General features: G+C 37.0%; 1 protein-coding gene and 1 non-coding gene across 4 annotated transcripts in view; both read left to right on the top strand.

Annotated features, from left to right (window-relative positions):
* AFTPH (aftiphilin) overlaps positions 1-26,532 on the top strand; it is a 74,522-nt gene that overhangs the window by 24,333 nt on the left and 23,657 nt on the right. For all 3 annotated transcript variants that reach the window (XM_002691385.6, XM_002691386.6, XM_059891782.1), the window contains exons 2-3: positions 9,921-11,874; positions 24,772-24,923. In XM_002691385.6, coding sequence (XP_002691431.1) covers positions 9,952-11,874; positions 24,772-24,923 — 2,075 coding nt within the window. In that variant the 5' untranslated portion in view covers positions 9,921-9,951. The remainder of the gene's footprint in view (positions 1-9,920; positions 11,875-24,771; positions 24,924-26,532) is intronic.
* Positions 17,279-17,350, top strand: TRNAS-GGA (transfer RNA serine (anticodon GGA)). Its single transcript has one exon. It is a non-coding gene; the product is annotated as a tRNA-Ser (tRNA).

Consider the following 26,532-nt stretch of genomic DNA (forward strand, 5'->3'; position numbering starts at 1 on the left):
CCAGCTCATCCTCTGTTGTCCCCTTGTCCTCCTGCCTTCAGTCTTTCCCAGCATCAGATAACCACTATTCTGAATTACCATCATAGATCAGTTTTGTGTCTTTGGAACCGCATAGAAATGGAATCATGCAATGTGTATTTTATATATATTTATCTGGTTTCTTTTATACATTATGTCTGTAATACTCATCTGTGTTGTTGCATATTAGTAATAATTCATTTCATTGCTATGTTTGCTTATACCGTGGTTTATTTTAACCATTCTGATGATGTACATTTAGGTTATTTTCAGTTAAGAATAAAGTTGTCAAGAACGGTCTTGTGCGTGTCTTTTAGCACATGTAAATACTCGCTTTTGTGGAATATAAACCTGGTATAGTTTTAGTAAGTACTTCTGAGCCGTTCTCCAAGTGGGCATACCAGTTTACACTCCCGCCATTAAAGAATGAAAATCCCAGTTGCTCCAGTCTTTGCCATCAGTGGCTATAGTTTAAATTGTTCTAATTTTAGCCATCCTAGTGGGGATGTTGTTGTGTCTTGTTGTGGTTTTAATGTGCATTTTCCTGATGACTTCTCATATGCTTATTCGCTTTTTGGACATCCTCCTTTGTGAAGTACTCTTTTGTCTAAATACTTTGGCCATTTTTCTTTTAGATCGTCTCATATCGATTTGTAGGAATTTTTTGCATATTCTGGGTGTGAGTTCTTTGACAGTTACATGTATTGCAAGTATCTTCCAGACAGTGGCTTGCCTTTTCATTCTCTTAATGTTCTCCTGATGGAAGTTTTTAACCTTGAGTCCAATTTATCAATTTACTCTTTTATGATTGCTGCTTTCTATTGTTTAAAGCACCTTACCTTCCCTGAAGTCATGAAAATAATCTCTTAAATTACCTCCTAGAAGGTTGATTATTTTATCTTTCACATTTAGGCCTACACTCTGTATGGTACTAACTTTTGAGTAAGATATTAGGTAGAATCAAAGATTTTTTTCTCCCAGTTGATGATCTAGCACCATTTGTTGAAAGCACTGGCATCTTGGTTTATCACATGGCCATATAGCTTTAAACAAAGGCTTGGTATCTGGTTAGGTTAAGTCCTCCAACTTTGTGCTTCTTGAGAAACTATTTTTAAATGGGTTGATAGTCTTAAATGATATCAGCCCCATCCCTCTTTTCATTCCTTTGCCTTCCCAAGCCCATCTTGCCACTTGAGCCCAGAGCTTTCAGCCTGGAGACTCACCATCTTTTTTTTCCCAAGACCATTTCAGACTTGGCTAGAGCTCGTTAGGCAAATGTGGCTCTTCCTCTTGAGAGAGATGAATTCTGAATCACCTTCACTCATTGTACCCCTGTCTTCCTGGCTGCCACTCTGACACAGGGTTGCTCTGACTACCTTTAGGACTACCATGACTACTCAGTCATGAGAGCCTTGTGTAAACTGTGACTTCAGTCTTTCCTAGATATCCCCGTTACTTGTTTACTGTCCTCTAACAGATCTTGGAATCAGCAGACAAGAAAAAGGCAAGTTGAGCATACCCCCCCTTCCCTGCAAAACCCACATGCACACACCCACAAGTGTTTGTTCAGATTGTAAAGAAATTGGATAATAGATAGGACTCCTTGTGTGTGAAGTAAGTAGTTCATCAAGGATGAAGAAATATTTATTGAGGTGGTTGTGTGCTAGGCACAGTATTAATGTCAGCTCATCTATACTTCTGTTCAGTAGAAAGAACTACTTAAAAATCCATATTTTCCTGTGGTTAAAAAAAAATAGTAGATTTGTTTAAGTCAGACTTAATATTTAAATTCATTACACTTAAGCTAAAATGAACAAATATACTTCAGTTAACAAATTTTACTGAATTGGCTTGGGCACAGAAGAATTTTCTGGAAAATTTCAGACCTCCTCCACACTGACTGGTTGGCATTCTTAGCTGAGACCCAGGAGCAGTGGCTCTCTCAGGTTTCTGAAGGGTGAGGTGGACCAGAGCCAAGACCTGCTGACGTGAATGTGCAACCCGTGTTCTTCTCATCAATAGGTGACACAGTTTTGAGGAATGGGGAAACGTTCATAGTCCGGGGGTCTCATAAAGCCTGTCACACCTAAGGAGGAGAGAGAGAATACCTTGCTAAAGTGGGACAAGAAGAAAAACTACTTTCTGTTGTTGGTTACAAAGTTCCTGATTCAGATCTTTGTATTTGCCTTAACATCCCAGTTTGAAGTAAGCCTGAAAACAATAAAATGTTTCATTTTTCAAACAACAGAAAAGGCAGTAGATTAACCATGAACAGATTCTACTTAAACATCACAGATGGTCCTTTACAAATAAAATGTTATAAGAATGTAAAATGATACAGCACTCTGAAAAATAGTTTGGCAGTTTTTTACCAAACTAAACATGCGCTAACATAAGATCCAGTGATCCTGTGCTTGCTCAGTTATCCCAGAGAAATAAGAACCTGTGTTCACACAGAAACCTATATGTAAATGTCTTTAGCATCTTTATTATAAATACTATTTAAATACACAGTGTATGTATTATTAATGAGTTGGTGATGGACAGGGAAGCCTGGCATGCTGCAGTCCATGTGGTCGCAAAGAGTCAGACATGACTGAGCGACTGAACTGAACCCACTCCAGTATGCATCTACTCAGGCAGTCCTTACCACAACCCCAAGGGACTCTCAAGAGTCTTCAACACCATAGTTCAAGAGCATTAATTCTTCGGCGCTCAGCTTTCTTCACAGTCCAACTCTCACATCCATACATTACCACTGGAAAAACCATAGCTTTGACTAGACGGACCTTTGTCGGCAAAGTAATGTCTCTGCTTTTTAATATGCTGTCTAGGTTGGTCATAACTTTTCTTCCAAGGAGTAAGCGTCTTTTAATTTCATGGCTGTCATCACCATCTGCAGTGATTTTTGGAGCCCAAGAAAATAAAGTCTGTCACTGTTTCCATTGTTTCCCCATCTATTTGCCATGAAGTGATGGGACCGGATGCCATGATTTTAGTTTTCTGAATGTTGAGTTTTAAGCCAGCTTTTTCACTCTCCTCTTTCACTTTCATCAAGAGGCTGTTTAGCTCTTCTTCACTTTCTGCCATAAGGGTGGTATCATCTGCATATCTAAGGTTATTGATATTTCTCCCTGCAGTCTTGATTCCAGATTGTGTTTCATCCAGCCCCGGACCTTAAGTGCATTATACTGAATGAAAAAAGTCAACCACAAAAGGTTACATGCTGTATGATTCTATTTACCTAATACTTTTCATAAAATTAAAGGAGATGTAGAATAGCTTAGTGGTTGCCCAGGGACAGTGTATTAAAAAGCAGAGACATCACTTTGCCATCAAAGGTCCATATATCAAAGCTATGGTTTTTCCAGTAGTCGTGTATGAATGTGAGAGTTGGACTGTAAAGAAGGCTGAGTGACAAAAAATTGATGCTTTTGAACTGTGGTGCTGGAGAAGACTCTTGAAACTCCCTTGGACAGCAAGGAGATCAAACTAGTCAATCCTAAAGGAAATCAGCCCAGAATATTCATTGGAAGGACTGATGCTGAAGCTGAACTTCCAACACTTTGGCCACCTGATGCAAAGAACCAACTCATTGGAAGAGATCCTGACGGTGAGAAAAATTGAGGACAGGAGGAAAAGGGGGATGAAATGGTTGGATGACATCACTGACTCAATGGACATGAGTTTGAACAAACTCCAGGATATAGTGAAGGACAGGGAAGCTTGGCGTGCTGCAGTCCATGGGGTCGCAAAGAGCTGGACACAACTGAGCAACTGAACAACCTCAACAGGGACAGGAATGGGTTGGAAGAGTGGGGGCAGGTCTGTATCTTGATACTGGTGGTTACATAGATCTGTACATGGCGTAAAATTGAACTGTCAGATCAGATCATTCGCTCAGTCGTGTCCGACTCTTTGCGATGCCATGAATCGCAGCACGCCAGGCCTCCCTGTCCATCACCAACTCCCGGAGTTCACTCAGACTCACGTCCATCGAGTCAGTGATGCCATCCAGCCATCTCATCCTCTGTCGTCCCCTTCTCCTCTTGCCCCCAATCCCTCCCAACATCAGAGTCTTTTCCAATGAGTCAACTCTTCACATGAGGTGGCCAAAGTCCTGGAGTTTCAGCTTTAGCATCATTCCTTCCAAAGAAATCCCAGGGCTGATCTCCTTCAGAATGGACTGGTTGGATCTCCTTGCAGTCCAAGGGACTCTCAAGAGTCTTCTCCAACACCACAGTTCAAAAGCATCAATTCTTCGGTGCTCAGCCTTCTTCACAGTCACAAACACAAAAGAATGCAAGTTTTTTTTTTTTTTTTTAATGGTGAAAACAGAATAAAGGTCTGTAGTTCAGTTGATGGTAATACCAGTGTTTCCAGTTTTGCTATTATGCTAGAACTATCTGAGATGTCACCATTAGAAGGAGCTGGGTGAAGGGTGCACAGGATTTTACCGTTTTTGCAACTTCGTTCATCTATTATTCTTTCAAAGTAAAACGTTTTAAAAAATAAGATATGTTATACACGCACATTCATGGAAGCATGATTCACAGTAGCCAAAATGTGGAACCAACCCACCTGTCCATCAGCAGATGATAGTATCACATACAATAGGATTGTATTCAACCTTAAAAAGAATGCAATTCTGACACATGCTGCAATATGTATAAACCTTGAGGACATCATGGAAAGTGAAGTAAACCAGTTACAGAAGAACAAATACTGCATGATTCTTCTTACAGGAGGCACCTAGAGTAGTCAAAATTCCTAGAGACAGACAGTGGAATGGTGGCTGCAGGAGCTAGGGGGTGGGGATGGAGAATGGGGAGTTGTCATTTAGTAAGTACAAAGGCACTTTGATGTTTTGGAGGATAAAAAAGTTCCAGAGATTGATGCTGGTGATGGTTGTACAACAGTGTCAATACACTTAAAGCCACTGAACCGTACACTTAAAAGTAGTTTAAATTTGGTAAATTTTATGCATATCTGCTGTAATTTTTAATAAAGCATTATTATTGTGTAAGTAACACATTTTATTATAAAATAAGTATATTTAAATGCAAGCGTAAATCTCCTGGGATGCTTTTAACTTTTTTCATTTTTCATCTTGCAGTAATCAGAAACTTATAAAAAGTTGCGGGTTTAGTACAAATAAGATTTTTTTTTTCCCAGAACAGTTTGAGACTGTTGCCCCATCTCTTCCAAATATTTCAGTGTGTATACTGAGGACTTCTCTTACATAACCACAACACTACCATCAAAATCAAGAAAGCATCAGTGCATTGCTGCTACTCCTTGGGCTCTGTTCAAGTCTCACAGTCATCCAATAATGACCTATATAGAAAGGGGAGCCAGTTGAGAATCAAGTGTAGTATTTACTTGCCACAGCTCTTTTAGTCAACTTCAGTCTGGAACAGTTCCAATTTTTCTGTTACTTTCATGGCATTGATACTTTTGAAGATTATTATAGACCAGTTGTTTTATAGATTATCTCTCAATTTGAATTTGTCTGAAGTTTCATCATGAATCGAGTCAGACTGTGTATTTTTTGGCAGGGATTCCAGAAAGGAGTCTGTGTCCTCATTGCATCTTATCAGGTGGTGGATGCATGATTTCTGTATTTCTGCTTCTAATGATACTGACTTTGATCACTTAATTTAAGTGTCAGTCTTCACCAAGGGAAAGTTACCCTTGTTCCCTTTGTAATTAAATATGTTGTGGGGAGGTATTTTGAAGCTGTGCAATATCTTGTTCCTAATCACACTTTCAATTTATTTATTTACATGTTTATATCCATGAGGGCTGATAGTTTATTATTTTATTCAGTGACTTATAATCCATCATCATCTTTATTTTGATCCTGAAGTTGTCCCTGATTTAAACAGTAGTAATCCCTTCAAGCTGGTTTTTGTGTCCTTTTGACATGTCTGCATCATTATGATTGCTTTTAAATTTAAAAAAGGAATTATATTAAAAAGATTCAGAAGGATCCTATTTTAATGATATGGCATAATTTGCTTAAGTAATCCCTCTGGAGCGTTTTGTTTAACGAAAAAAAAAAAAAAATAGAGTTCACATAGTATAGCCAAATTGCCTTCTGTATGTGTGTGCAAGTGTCCCTTTCTCCACACTTTAACAATTGGAGAATATTTTTAAACACTAGGAACTTCATAATTATAGGGAAACTGTTGAGGCCAAATGACCTTGTACACCCAGCATTAGAAGGCGTTATCAGGAAGCTCAACAAGGGAAGAAAATAGAATTTATGTGTATCTTTTACTGTGTGTATGATTTTCTCTTTAAATCGTCAGGGAAAAAAAAGTATCTTGGAACTAAAGCAGTTATTTCCTTCTTCATAATGCTGATTTTGTAAGGTACACAATTTAAATCTACTTTAAAGTAGATACATTACAATGGGATCTTTTTTCTTCTGACTTGCTTATTTCTCTCAGCACTGACCAGTCATTAACCTAAAGATCTTTTTGTATTCTGAAGCCATTTTCTGCTAACCAGCTATAACTCAGTAAAGTTGCTTATCAGTGAGCCTCATTTTCCTCCTCTCTGAATCAAATTATGTGGTTTATAAGGCACCTTCTCTCTAAAACTGGAAGATCTTAAGAAATTTTATCCTGAGAGTTGAAAGAATTTATTGTTGTTATCTTGCAAAACTGGTTAAGTTTTGTAGTAAACAATTTCCTTTTGTGTCTAACTTGACAACTGTGAGGATCAATTTATTGTTTATGGGCTGTTTTATTCTAGGACGTTGATATTAATCTTCCCTTTCCTTTTACTGATAAGTCTGTCTTGTGACACTTTTGACTGTTTAGTACAGAGGAAAATAATAACTCATATACAGATTCCATTTAAGAATTGAATGTGTAAAAAAAAAAAAGGAGATATGATAAACTAACACGCCTGGGAAGAATTATTCAAGAAATGTGACTGTGATAATTGCTAGTTACAAAAAAATTCACTTAGACCTTTGCTTTAGACCATATGCCAAAATAAATTGTAAATTTATTAAATGTAAAAAAAAAAAAACCTGTAAAATAGAAGAAAATAAAAGTGAATATTTATTAAATTTAAAATTTAAGCCTTTATGACAGCAAAATAATGAAGAAAACTACTAATGGAAAATCAATTTGACCCCTTAAAAGTTAACTTGGGAAGACAGTTTGGCTTATAACATTAATTACACACTTACCATGTGACCCAGCCTTTGCACTCCTGAGTATTCATCTTAAAGAAATGAGGACTCATGTTCACATAACAATCTGTACACAAATGTTCATAGCAGCTTTACTCGTAGTTGTAAAAATACTGAAAATAACCTAGATGTCTTACATGGAGTAAATGGAAAAACAAACTGTGGTGACATCTATATAGTGGAATCAGTTCATTTCACTTGCTCAGTTGCGTCTGACTCTTTGTGACCCCATGAATTGCAGTATGCCAGGCCTCCCTGTCCATCACCAACTCCCGGAGTTTACTCAAACTCAGGTCCATCGAGTTGGTGATGCCATCCAGCCATCTCATCCTCTGTCGTCCCCTTCTCCTCCTGCCCCCAATCCCTCCCATCATCAGGGTCTTTTCCAGTGAGTCAACTCTCGCATGAGGTGGCTAAAATATTGAGGTTTCAGCTTTAACATCATTCCTTCCAATGAACACCCAGGACTGATCTCCTTCAGAATGGACTGGTTGGATCTCCTTGCAGTCCAAGGGACTCTCAAGAGTCTTCTCCAACACCACACTTCAAAAGCATCAATTCTTCGCACTCAGCTTTCTTCACAGTCCAACTCACATCCATACATGACCACTGGAAAAACCATAGCCTTGACTAGACGGACCTTTGTTGGCAAAGTAATGTCTCTGCTTTTGAATATGCTATCTAGGTTGGTCATAACTTTCCTTCCAAGGAGTAAGTGTCTTTTAATTTCATGGTTGCAGTCACCGTCTGCAGTGATTTTGGAGCCCCAAAAAATAAAGTCTGACACTGTTTCCCCATCTATTTCCCATGAAGTGATGGGACCAGATGCCATGATCTTCATTTTCTGAATGTTGAGCTTTAAGCCAACTTTTTCACTCTCCTCTTTCACTTTCATCAAGAGGCTGTTTAGTTCCTCTTCACTTTCTACCATAAGGGTGGTGTCATCTGCATATCTGAGGTTATTGATATTTCTCCCGGCAATCTTGATTCCAGCTTGTACTTCTTCCAGCCCAGCGTTTCTCATGATGTACTCTGCATTTAAGTTAAATAGTGGAATGCTACTTAGCAATAAAAAGGAATGAACTGTGGACACATACAACAACATGGATGGATCTTGAGGGCATTAAGGGGAGTGAAAAAGCCAACTTCACAGGGTTACATATTACATAATTCCATTTAGATAACACTCTTGACATAGCAAAATTATAATGATGGAGAACAGATTAGTAGTTTCCAACAGTTTGGGTTTATGGAAGGGCATGACTATTTAGGGATTACACAAAGGACTTTATACTGATATTATTGAACTATTTTTGCAACAGTTCTAACCCCAATTATAGTGACAGTGAAATCTAATCTGCACGTATAATCAGTTTCATAAAACTGCGCAGACACCCTAAGAGGAAAAGTGATGAAATCTAAACAAGGTCTGTAGCTGATTTAATAGGTTATACGGATGTCGGTTTCAGGATTTGATCGTGTACTGTTGTTTACCGTATTCTTACTGAGGGAAACTGGGTGAGAGCATATGTGAGAACTCTGTACTATTTTTACAACTTCTTGTGAGTCCTAAGCAATTTCAAAATGGAAAGTTATAAAAAATTAAACTATGGTATATTCAGGTAATGGAATATTATTCAATAGTTTAAGAAAATAAAATTTTCAAGCCATGAAAAGACATGGAGGAAGAACCTTCAATACATATTACTAGGTGAAAGAAGCCAATCATACAGTATATACAAGCTACATACTCTATAAGTCTAATTAAATAACATTCTAGGTTGCCAGGGTAGGGGAGAGGGACAGATGAATAGAGGAGGTGGAACACAGGATTTGAGGGACAGTGAAACTATTCTGTGTAATACTGTACTGGTAGATGCATGTCTTTTATGTATTTGTCCAAACTCAGAATGTATAGCACCAAGAATGAACCCTAATATGAACTATGGACTTTGGGTAATAATGATGCGTCAGTGTAGGTTCATCAGTTGTAACAAATTTACCACTTTGGTAGATGTTCATAACAGAGGAGACTGTGCAAATTAATGGGAGTAGGATCCGTATGGGAAGTTTCTATATCTTCTGCTCAATTCTGTTGTGAACCTGAAGCTTCTCTGAAAAAATAAAGTCTTTAAAATCAGAAAAAATTAACTTGAGTCAGAAATAAACATTGAAAAGCAAATTGAGGAAAATATTTGCAGTCATTATGAGAGACAGAATTTTCATTTTATTTATAAAGAATTCCTACAAATCCACAAGGCAAGCCCTGAATCCCCAGTGAACTAGAAGGAGAGTCTAAGAGAACAAGCAAGGGCCCCAAGAGAGACTCCTATAGATGTACTTTTGTAAGTGTTTATTTGAAATTTTCTGGAATCCTCAGATTCAGTAATATGCTACCAATGCCCTTGGAAACATACAGTGTAAAAGCTGTTTTGTTTTGGTTTTTTTGCCATTATATTATAGCTGTGTAATCTTACCTAAGATAAAAATAGTTGTTTTTTTTTAGGTTTTTTAAAAATTTCTAAATTTTGAAAATTCAATTTTTAATTGAAGGATAATTGCTTTACAGAAAAATAGTTTAAAAAATAAAAAGCAGAGCACTGTAAATTTACACCTCTTTGAGAGAATTCTGAATGACTTTGTTGTATGTAATCTGTTCCCTAAAAAGAAATCTTTTTTTTTTTTTTTCCAGGTATAAATTAAGTATTGAAAGCAATTGAACAATGGAGCCAGACATCATTCGAATGTACTCTTCGTCCCCACCACCACTAGACAACGGAGCTGAGGATGATGATGACGATGAATTTGGGGAATTTGGTGGGTTTTCTGAAGTTAGCCCTTCTGGTGTAGGGTTTGTTGATTTTGATACACCAGATTACACTCGTCCCAAGGAAGAGTTTGTACCTTCAAACCATTTTATGCCAATTCATGATTTCTCAGAAAATGTAGATAGCCTTACAAGCTTTAAGTCCATTAAAAATAGTAACGATAAAGACATCACTGCTGAACTTTCTTCTCCTGTGAAAGGACAGTCTGATGTTTTACTTTCTACCACCAGCAAAGAAATAATTTCATCTAAAACTTTAGATACTTCCATTGATGGCATAGAAAGTCCACGAGATAAAGAAGTAGAGCAGAGACAGAATGTTGGAACACCTGAAAGTTTCTCTCCAGGAGATTTTAGAACTGACCTGAATGTTGTTCATCAGAACAAGCAGTTAGAGAGCTGCAATGGTGAAAAGCCGCCTTGTCTGGAGATTCTAACAAATGGGTTTGCAGTGTTGGAAACTGTAAATCCTCAGGGAACAGATGATCTGGACGCTGCAGCTGATTCAAAAGGACGAAAGCCTCTTAGCACTTACAGTACTGAGTATAATTTAGACTATGCACCTAGTCCTGCTGAGGAATTTGCAGATTTTGCCACATTTTCCAGAAAAGAAAGGATACAACTAGAAGAAATAGAATGTGCAGTTTTAAATGATGAGGCACTAACCATTCAGGAAAACAAAATTAATAGAGTCAATGAACTGAATTCTATAAAAGAAGTGTCTTTGGATAGAAGCTGTGATGATAAAGGAGACACTGCTAGAAAGGATCAGGTTTGTGTTTCAAAAATAAGCGTAGCGAGTGACAGGGGTTTCAGCAGGGGAAAGCAAGGCCTTCCCACATTGCAACAAGATGAATTTTTCAATTCAAGTGTTCAGTCAGAGGCTTGGAGTTTGGCAGACCCAGCTGAAAATTCAGAAGCCAGTAGGAGAGAACAATGTAAAATTGAGGAAAATCTTGATATATTCACTTCTAAATGTTCTAATCTGTGCATGGTTTCTACTAAAACTTTGGATGCAGATGATGAAGTTGGTTCTTCCAAAGAAGAAATTAGAGGGTTTACTGACTCCCAGAGCCTCAGCTTTGATCCTACAGAAGAAAATGTTTTAGATGATTCTGTGAGTGTAAAAAATGGTGATAGTAGTAATGACTTTGTGACTTGCAACGATACCATTGAGGATGATTTTGGTGACTTTGGCACAGCCAGTGGCACAACTCCACCTTTTGTTACTGCTGGTACACAAGACTCAATGAGTGATGTCACTTTTGAAGAGTCCTCAGAGCACTTTCCACATTTGAGTGAACCAGGTGATGACTTTGGAGAATTCGGGGAATCAAATACTGTCTCTTGCCAAGAGGAAATTATATTTACTGAGTCAGACCTAAAACAGACTTCTGATAGTTTATCAGAGGGATGCAGTTTGGCAAGAAAACCTACTGGGACAGGCACTGAACCTATTTCAAAACTGGAAATTGGGCAAGAAGGTGAGTTTGGAGACTTTGATTCTGTGCCAAATATTCAAGATGACTGCAGTGCTTTTCAAGACTCAGATGATTTTGCGGACTTCAGTTCAGCTGGTCCTAGCCAGGTTGTAGATTGGAATGCTTTTGAGGATGAACAGAAAGATAGCTGTTCCTGGGCTGCTTTTGGAGACCAGCAAGCCACTGAATCTCATCATCGAAAGGAAGCCTGGCAGTCACATAGGACAGATGGAAAGATTGATACTCCGGGAACCCCCAAAGTGCACAGTGTCTCCTTAGCAGCTTCCAAAGGAGCAGTTGCTGGTGGTCATTTACACGAAACAACCACTTCAGTTCAGGTATTTACTGATTTTTCTCTGTTTTGTATAACAATGCTGTGGAGGTCTCTAATTCAGCTTTTCAAAGAGCATTTTGTAATTGGGTACCTGTTAAAGGAGTCTCTTTATGATACATAATGTTTGCCAGATTTGTAGATTAGTTACATGTTTCACAATCACTTGATTAAAGAGACATTCCTATAATAATGCTTGGTAAGATTTTTCTTTATCTGTTTCTTTAATATTTATGGAAATTCATCAACTTAGTTTTTTGGTAGATATAAATACCACTTATGTAAAAATTCATTAATTAGCTAATGAACTATTCCACCAAATCCTTCAGTTTCTACCTTAAGAGTGATTTTACAAGGTTAAACTAAGATTTAAGCTTCAGAAAATAATCTCTTAATTTTGTCTAGGACAAATTTTGATTGTAGACAAGAGCAAGCAGAATTTGAAACCTCAGTCTGTGCTGAAGGCTATAGGGACTTGAAGGTTAGAAAAAGGATTTGAAAAAAGCAGATTTGGGCCTCAGAGTTTAATAGCTAATAAAAGACCTGGGATGAGGCTGTGAGATAAATTAAGGGTTAGACATAGAACAAGAGGGCTTCCCTGGTTGCTCAGATGGTAAAGAATCTATCTGCAATGCAGGAGACCGGTGTTGGATCCCTGGGTTGGGAAGATTCCCTGGAGAAGGGAATGGCAACCCACTCCAGTATTCTTGCCTGGGAAATCCCATGGACAGAGGTGCCTAGTGGGCTACAGTCTATGGGGTCGCAAAGAGTAGGACACAACTGAGGGTTAGACCTAGGACAGGAAACAGCCATACCTTGACTTAATGTGACTGTTTATTTGCTTAAAATTTCTTGCAAATGTGTGTTTATGTTTACTTTTCTTAGGAATTAGCCTTGTCAGGGAGAATATTTGTACCCCTTAGCCCTTGTCCTTTATCTTTTTCTGGTCCAGAATTTCATAGAAGATTCATTAAGGTTTATTTTGACCTAAAGTAGCCCCTAAAGTAGAGGTGCAGTATGTTATTCAGATTGTTCCGCAGTCCTGAGTTGTACCCTGTGCTACATTTAACCTTTCCTCAACCCTAGGAGTGTAGAAGAGAGCATTTCCTTGAAAATCACTGCTTTTTATTGATACATGTATTATTACCAAGTATTAACTTGGTCCACAGGCCTATTTTAAAGATACTGAGAATCAGAATCAACAAATTCTTCAGTTATCTTTTGCTAAGCAAACCATTTTCAATTGAAAATATTTCCAAAGTCTGGTTAATTGAAATGGTTATACATCATTGCTTTGATATCTCTAATACATTAAGATTTTATAGAAATTATGGTACCACCCATTGGAGTGCACAACGGATCACTTTTCATTTGACATTGAGTGTCTGAATAGCTTAATTTGCTAATTCTGTTATTACATGGTTTGGCTAATATGTATTATTCTTGTTGAGTAATTCATTATTGAATTCATTATTAAGGCAGAAGCTTATAATTTTAAACAAAGAGTGAATTAATTATATAACGCAAAGCAAAGACTATTGGTTTTTGACCTAATCCTTTCCCTGTTTACTTTCATCTTACTAGAGTATAGGGTGACACTGGTATTGGATGGTCTTTAATTTATAACCTTAGAACTTTAAACATTGTCATTATATAATGAATTTTTAAAGTATAACCACTTAAAAAAGGATTTTTTTTTTGCAACCTATGAACTGATTAGTTATTTATGTATAATTTGATAACTAGATATACTAGGAGGAAATAAAGTACATGGGCTTTATGGAATCTTACAGATCTGAGTTCGAATTTTGACTCAGTGTCGTATAGCATTATGATTTTGGACAAACTACTTCTGAACTCAGTTGTCTATAAAAAGTAGATAATATCTGTTGCAGCAGACTTTTGTGAAGATAAAAGGACAGTAAATCTTTTAATGAGTGAAAAAAATACACTGAAAAATAAGAATCTTGTAGTATGGTTCTGTTTTGTAAAAATAAAACACAAATGGTATAGATATAGCAGGATGCATTGACTTCCTGAGATTTGTCTGGTTCCATCCTCAAGCTTTTCTTTTTGCTGAATGGGTTATGCAAAATGAGCAAAACTTGGAGATGGATGTTGGAAAGGAGAAACTGCTGGAAGTGGGGCTAGAAGAGGAATTTGGAAAGGAATTGAGTTGGGGAGATGGAAAGTGACTTTCATCCTTATCCTGCTATTGTGAAGGAGGCCTGTGACCTGTAATTTCTTCCTTTTTCAGAATCTGCTGAAATGCACATTAATCTAGTTCTCTTAGAGAGGAATAGATTTACTAATATTTATCCTAAAATCTTTATCCTAGCTGCTACCATGTAATGGGGGACAGCGCAGAAATCCTCACATATTAATGTAAACATTGGGGTTTTTTTTTTAATTGTAAGTTGTAAAACTTTGATTGTAGATTGAATCTTACCAAGATACAGCAATTCTGTCCTGAACAGAGTGCCATCAAAGTGTACTTTGACAGAATGTTGTGAGAGTCTTTTAGAATTCAGAGCTCAGTTAATGCAATTAAGCAAACACAGGCAACAGTTCATTGTTTGTGAAGTCAGACAAATGATATAGTTGTTATTTGAAATTTCTTTGACTTTTCACTATGTATGTGACATTGTCCAGGTCCCTATTTTTAGTACTTTCCTTTTTTCAGTCTACAAAGGGATATCTTAACATTTTAATAAAATATGTCTTTCCTAGATTGAGACAATCAATTATTGCAACCTTATTGCAATAATTTGTTACTTAGGAAAGAGTCTAGAAAAAACTCTTTCAAATTTCTAAAATGCTCCTAGTCAACCCAATTCTCAAATGTGATTCCAGCAAGCCTCAGAGGGTTCAGACCTTGATGTAAAAACCATAATGACCATTTATTGAGAAATATTCTTCCCCCTCAGTGAATTTTTTTTTTTTTCTGAGAGCCTGGAGTTCAGTTTATTTCATTTTCCTGTTAACATTCTTATAAATTGTAGAGAAAAGCAAATTAGTGCTGTCTCTAGTGTACAAATTAGAAAAAGGTCAAAACTATTTTTCACTTTTGGGGCTAAGAGTTGAACAAAATAAAATGACAATAATAAAAATCTCCTTACTTTGAAAGCAGTGTTTTTTCAAAAGACCATTATGTATATTGTTCTAACAGTTTTATTTTTTTTAACCTGTTAATCTTCTAGGAAGGAACCTTTATTGAAATAGTCAAGATGCTTTTTCCTAGATATATGGTAAAGGCAATAATGTCATGAACACTGCATTAAACCCTGAGCTTTTGTAAAAATTTTAAAATGTTTCTCTGGGTGTTATTTGAGAATTTAGGTAATTGGGGTAAGTAATCTCTTTATATTAATTGACTATAGAAAAGGAAGCTATGAATCATTTTCTTTTATTAGCCATCTAACTGATAACACTACTGGGAAAATGTTATTAGAAGAAGATTTATCTTGAGAGCTTTAAAAATTGAATGTCCCGAAAAGGAAAAAGAAGAGAATCACTAATACTTTGGCTTATGTTATTTTGAGATTCAGTTATTGGTTTGCTTAGCAGAGCCAGCATTCTCATACTGAGTGTAATGACATATTCACCTTCATTTATTTAATCACCTGCCTGAGATTTGTGCAGGTTTTCCTTTCTGTAGGTAAACACTTGAACTTATGACTGAAAACATAAGTAAGCAACAAAATAAAGAAATTAAGTAGTCAAAAGGTACAACCTCCCAGTTACAAAATAAATCAGTCCTAGAGATACAATGTACAGCATGGTGATGAGTTAGTAATACTGCGTTTTGTTTTGAAAGTTGCTAAGAGAGTAGTTCTTAAAAGTTCTCATCACAAGAAAAGAAAAATATGTGACTATGGTGATCATTTTGTAGTATATACACATATTGAACTATTCGTATGAAACATAATATTATAAGTCAGTAACATCTCAATTTGAAAAGAAAGAAAGAAATGGAGATTTTAGGCGTTATAGCTCTTTGCTTGCTTGAAGTATTTGGACAGCAATTACTTTTGTTTTATTTCCTTCAGAAAATTTGAATTTCTGGTCTTTAATTCCAAAATAGAAATACTTTATTAGATTTATCCAGAAATTGTGCAAAAGCAGCAAACCATTTTTTTAGAGCATAGGGAATTGGTTACTCTTCTTATATAGCTTGAAATTAGGGATTGATAAGTATACAATTGTAGATTGTACTTGATATCTTACTTAATATTTAATGATGGTAAGGCATAAGATAGCCTCTTAAATGGAAGATTAAATTGCCCAGTGGATTTTATGTTTCTTCTAAACTTCCACTTAAGAACAAGACCTAATGCTATCAATATTAAAACTGTTGACACGATCGACTACTGTTTGTAAGGAAGAAAGGAAAACTAACTAGAAATATGTTGAAGGAATTTTAGAAATTACCTTAAAAAATCAAGGTGCTTTAAAGGAGGTGTGCCTTTGTCTAGCCTAAGAGCCAGATTCTAGGATCTTTGGTGCTGGCATTATACACTCCTTTGGAACTTTGAATGAGAGTTTCAGTACACAGTCTCTTTATACCCCAGTGTAGTCATTTATACAAAACAGAGGTGTATTAGTCAAAGGTTCTCCAGAGAAATAGAACCAGGAAGTTGGATGCATAGATGCATGCATGCATGGAGAGACAGACTGACCAGTTTTTTATAAGGAATTTGCTCATGCAGTTATGGAGGTGATCATGGACATCCTAAGATCTACAGTCCGCAAACAGTCTTCAATTGAAGGCCATCCATATTAAGGAAGACAATCTGCTTTACTTAGTCTACCAATTCAGATGTTAATCTCATTCAGCAACACCCTCACAGATATATCTAGAAAAATGTTTGACCAAATGTCTGGGCACCTCTTGGCCCTGTCAAATTGATGCATAAAATTAGCCATCACAAGAGGGAATAATACCATATGTCCATATATAGTTTTCAGTATTTTTGGAAGACCTGTAAACCTGTTTGTAACTGAGCCATATCAGCTGAGAAGCCCTGTATTAGATAGTATGACTTGCATCAGTGAATAAAATGAAATGATTGCTTGTATATCTGAGGGCTTTCTTCCTCCAAACCCAGACATGGAGATAGGACAGAACTGGGAGTGAGTATAAATCAGGCTTAGTGCTTTGCCCTCATTGATGAATTAAAACATTTGGTAATCATTTATTTGGTAATCATTTTTGCTTTCCCAGAAATCCTGTATGGGTTGAAGAAAATAAAATATAGAGACATCCAAGGTAATAAAGACCCTAATACGTCTTTCCTAATAGGAAAACAAATATATGAGAAATGAGAAAATTGGGAAAGATAGAGAAATCCTATAAAAGCCAGTGAACCTTTGGAAGGTAGTATAGCCATGACCACATATGATTTTGGGCTTCCCTGGTGGCTCAGAGGTTAAAGCATCTGCCTGGAATGCGGGAGACCCAGGTTCGATCCCTGGGTCGGGAAGATCCCCTGGAGAAGGAAATGGCAACCCACTCCAGTACTCTTGCCTGGAGAATCCCATAGACGGAGGATCCTGGTAGGCTACAGTCCATGGGGTCGCAAAGAGTCGGACACGACTGAGCGACTTCACTTTCACATATGATTTTTGTGAGCCCCTTCCCCATAAATTCTGTTTTATAACTTGGTATAAAAATGAGTATGCTGATATTAACCATTAAAATGCTCTCATGAACCCTTAAAATTATTGTGGACCCCAGGCCCTGTGCCTACTGCAGAAGTTGGTCCTGGTTATAATACAGTTCAGTTCTGTCGCTCAGTCACGTCCGACTCTTTGTGACCCCATGGACTACAGCACGCCAGGCTTCCCTGTCCATCACCAATACCCAGAGCTTCCTCAAACTCATGTTCATCCAATCAGTGATGCCATCCAACCATGTCATCTTCTGTTGTCCCCTTCTCCTCCTGCCTTCAGTCTTTCCCGGCATCAAGGTCTTTTCCAGTGAGTCAGTTCTTCGCATCAGGAGTTTCAGCTTCACCATCAGTCCTTCCAATGAATATTCAGGACTCGTTTCTTTTAGGATTGACTGGTTTGATCTCCTTGCAGTCCAAGGGACTCTCAAGACTTCTCCAACACTACATTTCAAAAGCATCAATTCTTTGGCACTCAGCTTTCTTTATAGTCCCAACTCTCACATATGTGACTACTGGAAATACCATAGCTTTGACTATACGAATTTGTCAGTAATGTCTCTGCTTTTTAATATGCTGTCTAGGTCAGTCATAGCTTTTCTTCCAGGGAGCAAGTGTGTTTTAATTTCATGGCTGCGGTCACCATCTGCAGTGATTTTGGAGCCCAAGAAAATAAAGTCTGACACTGTTTCCACTGTTTCCCGATCTATTTGCCATGATGAGAAATTATTGATACCTAAAAATCAAGGCTCTGGAGTCACCCTCCTAGATTCAGATCCAGGTTCAGCACTGACTTGCATTAGCTACTTCCCCTGAACCTGAGATGTAGAGAACAGTAATAGGACTTACTTCAAAACTCTCAAGATAAAATGAAATTGTACATGTGAAGGTGCTTAGCACAATGTCTTGCACATAACAAGTATTTAATAAATGTTAGCTGTTCGTGAATAATCTCAGAAATACATTTCTTTAAAATGGCTTTTAAAGGTGCAAGAAACAGTGTTGCCAACTGTTTTGGTGAATAGCAAAATGTAATAGGCAAATGATAATTTGTGTAGGATACCCCTAGTTGGCCTGTATACTCATCTGTCAGACTATCTTGAGAGTGAAACTGCTGCTTCTGGCTAGTTGCCCTTCTCAGAATAGTTTTGACAAGTAGGAATTCTTCTGAGCACAAGTGCACTTCTCTGTAAGTAGCAAACTTTCTCCCTTGGCTTCCTAGCACTGGACACAACAGAGAAAATAAAATGGAGCCTGGTACTTGCCTGGAAGAGCAAGTACCCCACATTTGTCAGAGCCCAAGTTTCTTTAAAGGTTTAATGGCCAGATGCGCTGCTGTTTGCAGGCTGGAATTTGATATGTCAAATGTGACAAACATGGCTCAGTCACCAGTTTTCTAATTCTAAATTCAAGAGAGAACTGATGGTTATTTTTCCTCTTTGAAGTTGAAGGCATTTGAAATTCAAGTAACTGGAGTGGGTAGTTTTTTATTTAGTTGCTATTTAGTTACTGTTATAACTTCAGCTAAATATTTGATATGCTAAATGTGTGTGTACTTTTTTTTGTTACCATCACATTGATTAGGAGTGCAACACTGACTCTTTAGTAAAAATTTACAGTTTACTTTGTCAGAAACTAAATTGTAGTGTTAGATGAATAATTTGCTCATGTATAGTAGACTAAAGTGAAAATGAAGTCACTCAGTCGTGTCTGACTCTCAGCGGCCCAATGGACTGTAGCCCACCAGGCTCCGCCGTCCCTGGATTCTCCAGGCAAGAACACTGGAGTGGGTTGCCATTTCCTTCTCCAGTGCATGAAAGTGAAAAGTGAAAGTGAAGTCGCTCATCCGTGTCCGACTCTCAGCGACCCCATGGACCGCAGCCTAGCAGGCTCCTCCGTCCATGGGATGTTCCAGGCAAGAGTACTGGAGTGGGGTGCCATCGCCTTCTCCAATAGTAGACTAAATCGAAGTTTAAAAAATATTTCACTTTATTGACTTTAAGGCTGTTGCACATGTTAAATTTCCTTGGCTGGCAGTGTTGAGGGAAAAATTGCATGACAAAAACCTGAAACCTTTGGCAGTATCAATCTTGCTCAAAATAGCAGTGAGTTTTTTAAAATTTAGTGTCTGATTACAGTGTTTTAGAAAATCCGTTGTTTTTTTTTTTTTTTCCAAGAAGTTTGTCTGCCTGATCACAGGAGAAGCTATTCTTGTGGTAGGTTGGTTTCTCTTCTTCTGGCATTAATGTTATATTCTTATACCTCTTCTACTTACTAAGTTATTTGGACTATGTTCCATCACATCTTTGAGCTTTATTGTGTTTCTTGGGAAGTAAAGCACTTAATACCCCTAATGTGTGGTTTATACTCTTTGTATTTCATAATATGATCAAGATATAAGTCACAAATGCCAACTATCAACCAAAATGATCACCAACTTTCAAAATTTAAAATCCTCAAGAAGTAGCAATAACAGATTCTGTTTATATAAGCAGCTCTTAATGACATATTTTTACTTAGGTACTTGACTCCTAACTTGATAGGAAGACCTTAGGGAGCGCACAGAATATTTGGTTATTTAATTTCTTATTACAATATGGTAGAAATTGATATAAATTGAGACAAGTATTTTAATCATGATATAGAATGTTAAATAGTGGTAGAGAAATAGCCTTAATGAGATTTGAAACTAGTTTTGACATTTATTTTATTCCTTGGCATGCCATTTTGTCTGTATGTGTCATCTGTATAACAACAGTAGTCATAAAAGCTATCACTTCTTCAGAACACACTGAGTGTCAAACATTCACTCCTCTAATTTATTATTCACCCTGTGAGGTAGGCCCTGATAGCTTCTGTTTATAAACTCTGAAACTGAGTCTCAGCCCCTTGGGTCCACAGTCCTCTACTGAAGTATTATAATTACATCAGCCATTTACTTACTGGAATTAACTAGTAGTAAATGAAATTTGGCAATGCTTATTACCATGAACGAAATACAACCCTTTTAGCATCAAACTGGTCTTGTGGATAGTTAAAACAATATACTTTAAAAAATAATCATATTATTTATATGTGGAATCTAGAATATGATACAAAAGAACCTATTTACAAAACAGAAACAGACTCATACAGAACAGACTTTGGGCTGCCAAGAGGGAGAGAGAGAGAGGGATGGACCGTGAGTTTGGAGTTGACGAATGCAAACTGTTTACATTTAAAATGGATAAACAACAAGGTCCTAATGTATAGTACAGGGAACTATATTCAACATCCTGTGATAAACCATAATGGAAAAGAATATTTTTTAAAAATGCATATATGTGTATATCTGTCACTTTGTTGTAAGTCAGATTGGCACAACATTGTAAATAAACTATACTTTAATATACAGTTTAATTTTTAAAAATAAAATGTTAGGAAGTTTAATTTTAATCAGAATATGTTAATTCTGTTAGCTGCTTTCTTATTGAACTGTTAAAGAGTTCCTCCTTATGGTGGGTGGTACCGTTCAGTTAGTGGATTCTGGTTATTTGAATCTTCATTTTAAATTTTTGGCTCTACCTCAGGGATCAGCATGGAGAAGGAAATGGCAACCCACTCCAGTGTTCTTACCTGGAGAATCCTAGGGACGGGGGGAGCCTGGTGGGCTGCCATCTATGGAATCACACAGAGTCGGACACTGAAGTGACTTAGCAGCAGCAGCAGCAGCAGGGATCAACAAACTATGGCCTAGAAAACAAATCTGTCCTGCTGCCTGTTTTAGTAAACAAAGTTTCATTGCAATACACCCACACTTATTTGTTTATGGATGGCCTGCAATACAAAATATATTCACTATCTGGCTTTACAGAGAAAAAAATCTGCCAACTCCTGCTCTACCTCATTCAACAAAAAGATTTGAAGCAATTGACTTGTCATATCTAATCCTAAAGTCATATGGAACTTTCCTTTAAAATTTCCATGTAATTTTATTATTTATGAAAAAAGGTTGGGGAAGAAGTTTAAAGCAAAGTTTGAAAGTGGTTAGGTTTAAATAACATTCTATTTCTTCAATACATTCCACTGATGTGAGGATTTGCTTACTAGTATACCTAAGACTTTGGTGACTCAGATGGTAAAGGATCTGCCTCCAGTGCAGGAGACCCGGCTTTGATCCCTGGGTCAGCAAGATCCCCTGGAGGAGGGAATGGCTACCCACTCCAGTATTCTTACCTGGTTATTTCCATGGACAGTCCATGGGATCATAAAGAGTCAGACACGACTGAACGACTAACACTTTCATATGTAAGACCTGGTAGTTACATTTAATGATTGATCAAAATGATTAAATATGCTTTGAAATCCTTTCTTTCATCCCTAGAGAGATACATATTTTTTTCTATCCCATTAAACGGATAACAAAGAGGATACAAGAAGATTCTGTTTTAATTTACAGAGAATTAAAATTTGGTCATGTGTGAGTTTTTGTTTACCTTCCCTGCCCAGGAGGAGCAAGTGCTTATTATGTTTCCAATTAGATGGTTATCTGATCCCTTTAAAAGTAATGTCTGTCCATTCCCTCTGTTGAAGCCCGCAAGTGTGGGTCCCCTTGACGCACTCAAATTTCACAAGCCTTGGGATCTTGACTCTACTCTTTACTGTAGGTTTCATAATTGATACTGAGAACCTTTTCCCATATCACACAGATGAATATAATGAAGGTGTTAGACTAACTTTTGTAGAGATAGCAAAAAAGTACCCTGAGACTAATTATGCAGCATTAAGTTTTTTGCTCTGATAAGTTTTCAAAAGAGATTTTGCTTTGGAAAATAGGTGTATGAAAGTTTTTCCTTTTGTTTTTCATCTTCCTGTTTGCTGACTATACTAAACAACAGAAATCAAGCATTCACTTGTTTTTGTTACTTGGCAGAAAGTACCATCATTTTGTGGCATTTTTCTTGTACAGTGAGTGGCATTTTCAGTGGTGCATTTAATCTTGCAGTAAGCTTTAACCTAACATTTTGTATTTCTGGTTGGTGTTTTAAGTAGTAAGGTAAGCTAAGTTGAAAATATTTTACATGTATCTGAAATAAAGTTAGGAAAGTGGGAATAAATGTTCTTGTAGGTTGCACATACACGAAACCTACTAGTACCTCCCAAATCTAAGTTAGTCTAAATACAACAAGTATCAATCAGTAAAAATAGTCCAAAATGCCAGTGTTCTCAGAGAAAATACTCTAGGGAGTATGCAAGCTTTGCTTCGAGGAAAGGGAGTGTACTATTCAAAACCCCAAATATACACACCATAGAAGAGTAGAGAAATGGAATATCTAAAAGATAACACAAATAATCAGAATGACAAATGAGCTGTTAAATTTCTTAGTCATAATGGACATTCTTTCCCCCTTTGTTCTATTAGCAGCAGAGATATTTCTGAAAGGTTTTCACAACAAGGTCATACTATATAGCACTGGGGACTACATTCAATATTCTGTGACAAACCATAATAGAAAAGAATATGGAAAAGAATATATATATGTGTGTGTGTGTGTATATATATATATAATACATATGTATAATTGAGTCACTTTCCTGTACAGAAGAAATTAACATAACATATAAATCAACTAGCACAAGCTGGAATCAAGATTGCCAGGAGAAATATCAATAACCTCAGATATGCAGATGACACCACCTTTATGGCAGAAAGTGAAGAAGAACTAAAGAACCTCTTGATGAAAGTGAAAGAGGAGAGTGAAAAAGTTGGCTTAAAGCTTAGAAAACTAAGATTATGGCATCTGATCCCATCACTTCATGGCAAATAGATGGGGAAACAGTGGAAACAGTGTCTGACTGTTTTTCTGGGCTCCAAAATCACTGCAGATGGTGATTGCAGTCATGAAATTAAAAGAAACTTACTCTTGGAAGGAAAGGTATGACCAACCTAGACAACATATTAAAAAGCAGAGACATTACTTTGCCAACAAAGGTCTGTCTAGTCAAGGCTCTGGTTTTTCCAGTGGTCATGTATGGATGTGAGAGTTGGACTATAAAGAAAGCTGAGCGCCAAAGAATTGATGCTTTTGAACTGTGGTGTTGGAGAAGACTCTTGAGAGTCCTTTGGACTGCAAGGAGATCCAACTAGTCCATCCTAAAGATCAGTCTTGGTTGTTCATTGGAAGAACTGATGTTGATGCTGAAACTCCAATACTTTGGCCACCTCATGCGAAGAGCTGACTCATTTGAAAAGACCCTGATGCTGGGAAAGATTGAGGACAGGAGGAGAAAGGGAGGACAGAGGATGAGATGGCTGGATGGCATCACCAACTCAATGGACATGGGTTTGGGTAGACTCTGGGAGTTGGACAGGGAGGCCTAGCGTGCTGTGGTTCATGGGGTTGCAAAGAGTCGGACACCACTGAGCGACTAAACTGAACTGATAAATCAACTATATTTCAGTAAAAAATTTTTTATTTTAAAAAATATTTTCAAAATTCAAGTGTTTGTATTTAGGTTCTGTTCAACTATTATATAATAGCGTAACACTTCTTGCCAGCATCCAGTCTTATTGTTCTAAATAGAGAGTATGTGAGTGGTAGTAAGAAACACCCCAGTGTATTGAAAAGAATATGAATATTGACTGGGTTTTTTTGTTTTGTTTTTGCTTTGGGAAGATAATTCAAACTTTGATTGCTTTCTCACTGTATAAGGGAGTAATAATTTCTTCTTTGTAGAATTTTGTAGTCAGTTAAGTAAGGTAATGTTTGTAAAGTGACAGGCATAATGCTTGATGTGTAACTACATTTATTTGTCATCATTGTATCACCACAATTATTTTAAAGTGTTCTATGAGTAGTTATCTTCCCTGGTGGCTCAGACAGTAAAGCATCTGCCTACAATGTAGGTAGACCCGGGTTCAATCCCTGGGTCGGGAACATCCCCTGGAGAAGGAAATGGAAACCCACTCCAGTACTCTTGCCTGGAAAATCCCATGGATGGAGGAGCCTGGCAGGCTTCAGTCTGTGGGGTCGCAAAGAGTCTGACACGACTGAGCGACTTCACTTTCTTTGTTTATGAGTAGTTACGCTTCTTCCACTTAGTGCTTCCTGTATCTGTCTAGTAGTTCCTCCACCCCTTAGCAGTGGACAGAATATCGGTCTGTGGGAGTGAGTGTGTCTATATTAATGATAAAGCTGTGACACTGTTAAAATTATGAAAGTGAAAATAAACTTTTGGGGGGTGTTTTGATACAGACAGCTTTACTAAACCGCCTGGAGCGAATTTTCGAAGCATGTTTTCCTTCCATATTTGTCCCTGATACTGAAGAAGAAGTTACTTCCCTGAAGCACTTGCTGGAAACAAGCACCTTGCCAATAAAAACAAGAGAGGCCTTAGCTGAAAGTGGGTAAGTAATAGACACTTTTTAGGTCTACTTGTATATTTGTTAGTTTGACTGTTCTCATTTATAAGGTTATCTAAGGTTATTTTAAACTGTTAAGGTTCTAAAACATTAACTTGTTTAAGTTTAAAAAACCATATTGTGCCTAAAGATGTAATTAAAAAATCTCTCTACCTCTCCACTTTTGAGCTGTTTTTTTTAAAAAATTTCTAAAGCACTATTCTATTCAGTCAAATTTTTGTATATTATTTTTTTATTTCCTAGTATGATAGATGAGAATTTAGATCTTACATCTGCTGTTTTCCTCCCTTCATCTTCCCAATACACTTATGTCATAGTTTTTGGTTAAATTGTTATTTGGTATGTTCATTATTATGATCATGTAAATAATGTTCAAAGCTAAGCCACTATTTCTTTTATAGTACACTTTTTTCCTGGATTTAATGATTTCCTCTTTTTTTTTTTAAACTTACTAAATCTGTCCCTACCCTTGAATAGCCTGTTAATACAATCTTACTTGTGATAAGACCTATCAAACTGGCCAATCCATTTTTAACCTGGAGTCTTCCATCTTCCAGTTCCTTCCAGTCTGGAATAGATCAGTCTAGGCGTCCTGTCACATGTTGTCTTGGCACTTCCCTTCAGTTAAATCCCATTTTGGTGAAGCACGTCCTCTAATAGCCTTCTTGTGGGGTAGGTCGGGGGGCAGGGGAAGAAAAGGTTCCCAGGAAGTAAAATACTACTTTATTCTACCCACACTTCACATTTATAATTTAGAGTCTTTCATTGCTGGTGTTTTGATGTTTTACAGTGAAGTATCTTGGTATGGGTCTTTTTTCATTTTCTGACTGAGTACTAGGCACAACTTTTCAATCAGGAAGCTTCTGTTCTTCAGCATTGAGCAGTTGTCTTACAATGCTAGCTACCTTCCCTCCAGTGCCTCTGTTTTCTTTCCAAAACTGCTATTAATTTTTAGATGTTAGAGGGTCTAGATTGACTTTCTAATTTTAATTTCAAAGTTATTCCTGGATGCTTCTCTTATATTTCATTACTCACCACCTCTGGAAGCAGTATTTCTTAATTTCATTTAAGATGAATATTATTTTTGCTTCTTGACTTTTGTTTTGGGGTGATTTCTGAGAATAAAAGGAGATAAAAAGATTGATGTTTTGCCATCTTGAAACCATTTAGATATGTTTTTTAAAAATATGCTAGCTGTACAGACAGTTCATACTCTTAGACCCATGAGATTCATTCTAAGGAAATAACAGAATTCTACAGTAACACACTGTAAAGTACAGGAAGATATTCTTGCCTTACTAGCAATTGGAGCCAACAGTAAAAACAACTTAATTAAAACTGTAGGATTGTGGCTAAATAAATGATGATGCATCTGTCTAATAGGAAGGACATAATAAACCATTGAAAAGGGTACATATGTAGATAAGGAAATGCTTAAAGTCTGAAAAAAGAATACAGAATTTTTTTGTATACTGTAATTGCAACTGTGTGTGTGGGGGTCAAGACTCAAGGAGAAAACATTAAATAGCTCTAGTAAGATGATGAAGTGCTCAGTGATTTCTATCCTCCTTTTAAATGCTTTTGTTTTAAAATT

The sequence above is a fragment of the Bos taurus genome, chromosome 11 (genome assembly GCF_002263795.3).
Source record: "Bos taurus isolate L1 Dominette 01449 registration number 42190680 breed Hereford chromosome 11, ARS-UCD2.0, whole genome shotgun sequence".
NCBI classification, from domain to species: Eukaryota; Metazoa; Chordata; class Mammalia; order Artiodactyla; family Bovidae; genus Bos; species Bos taurus.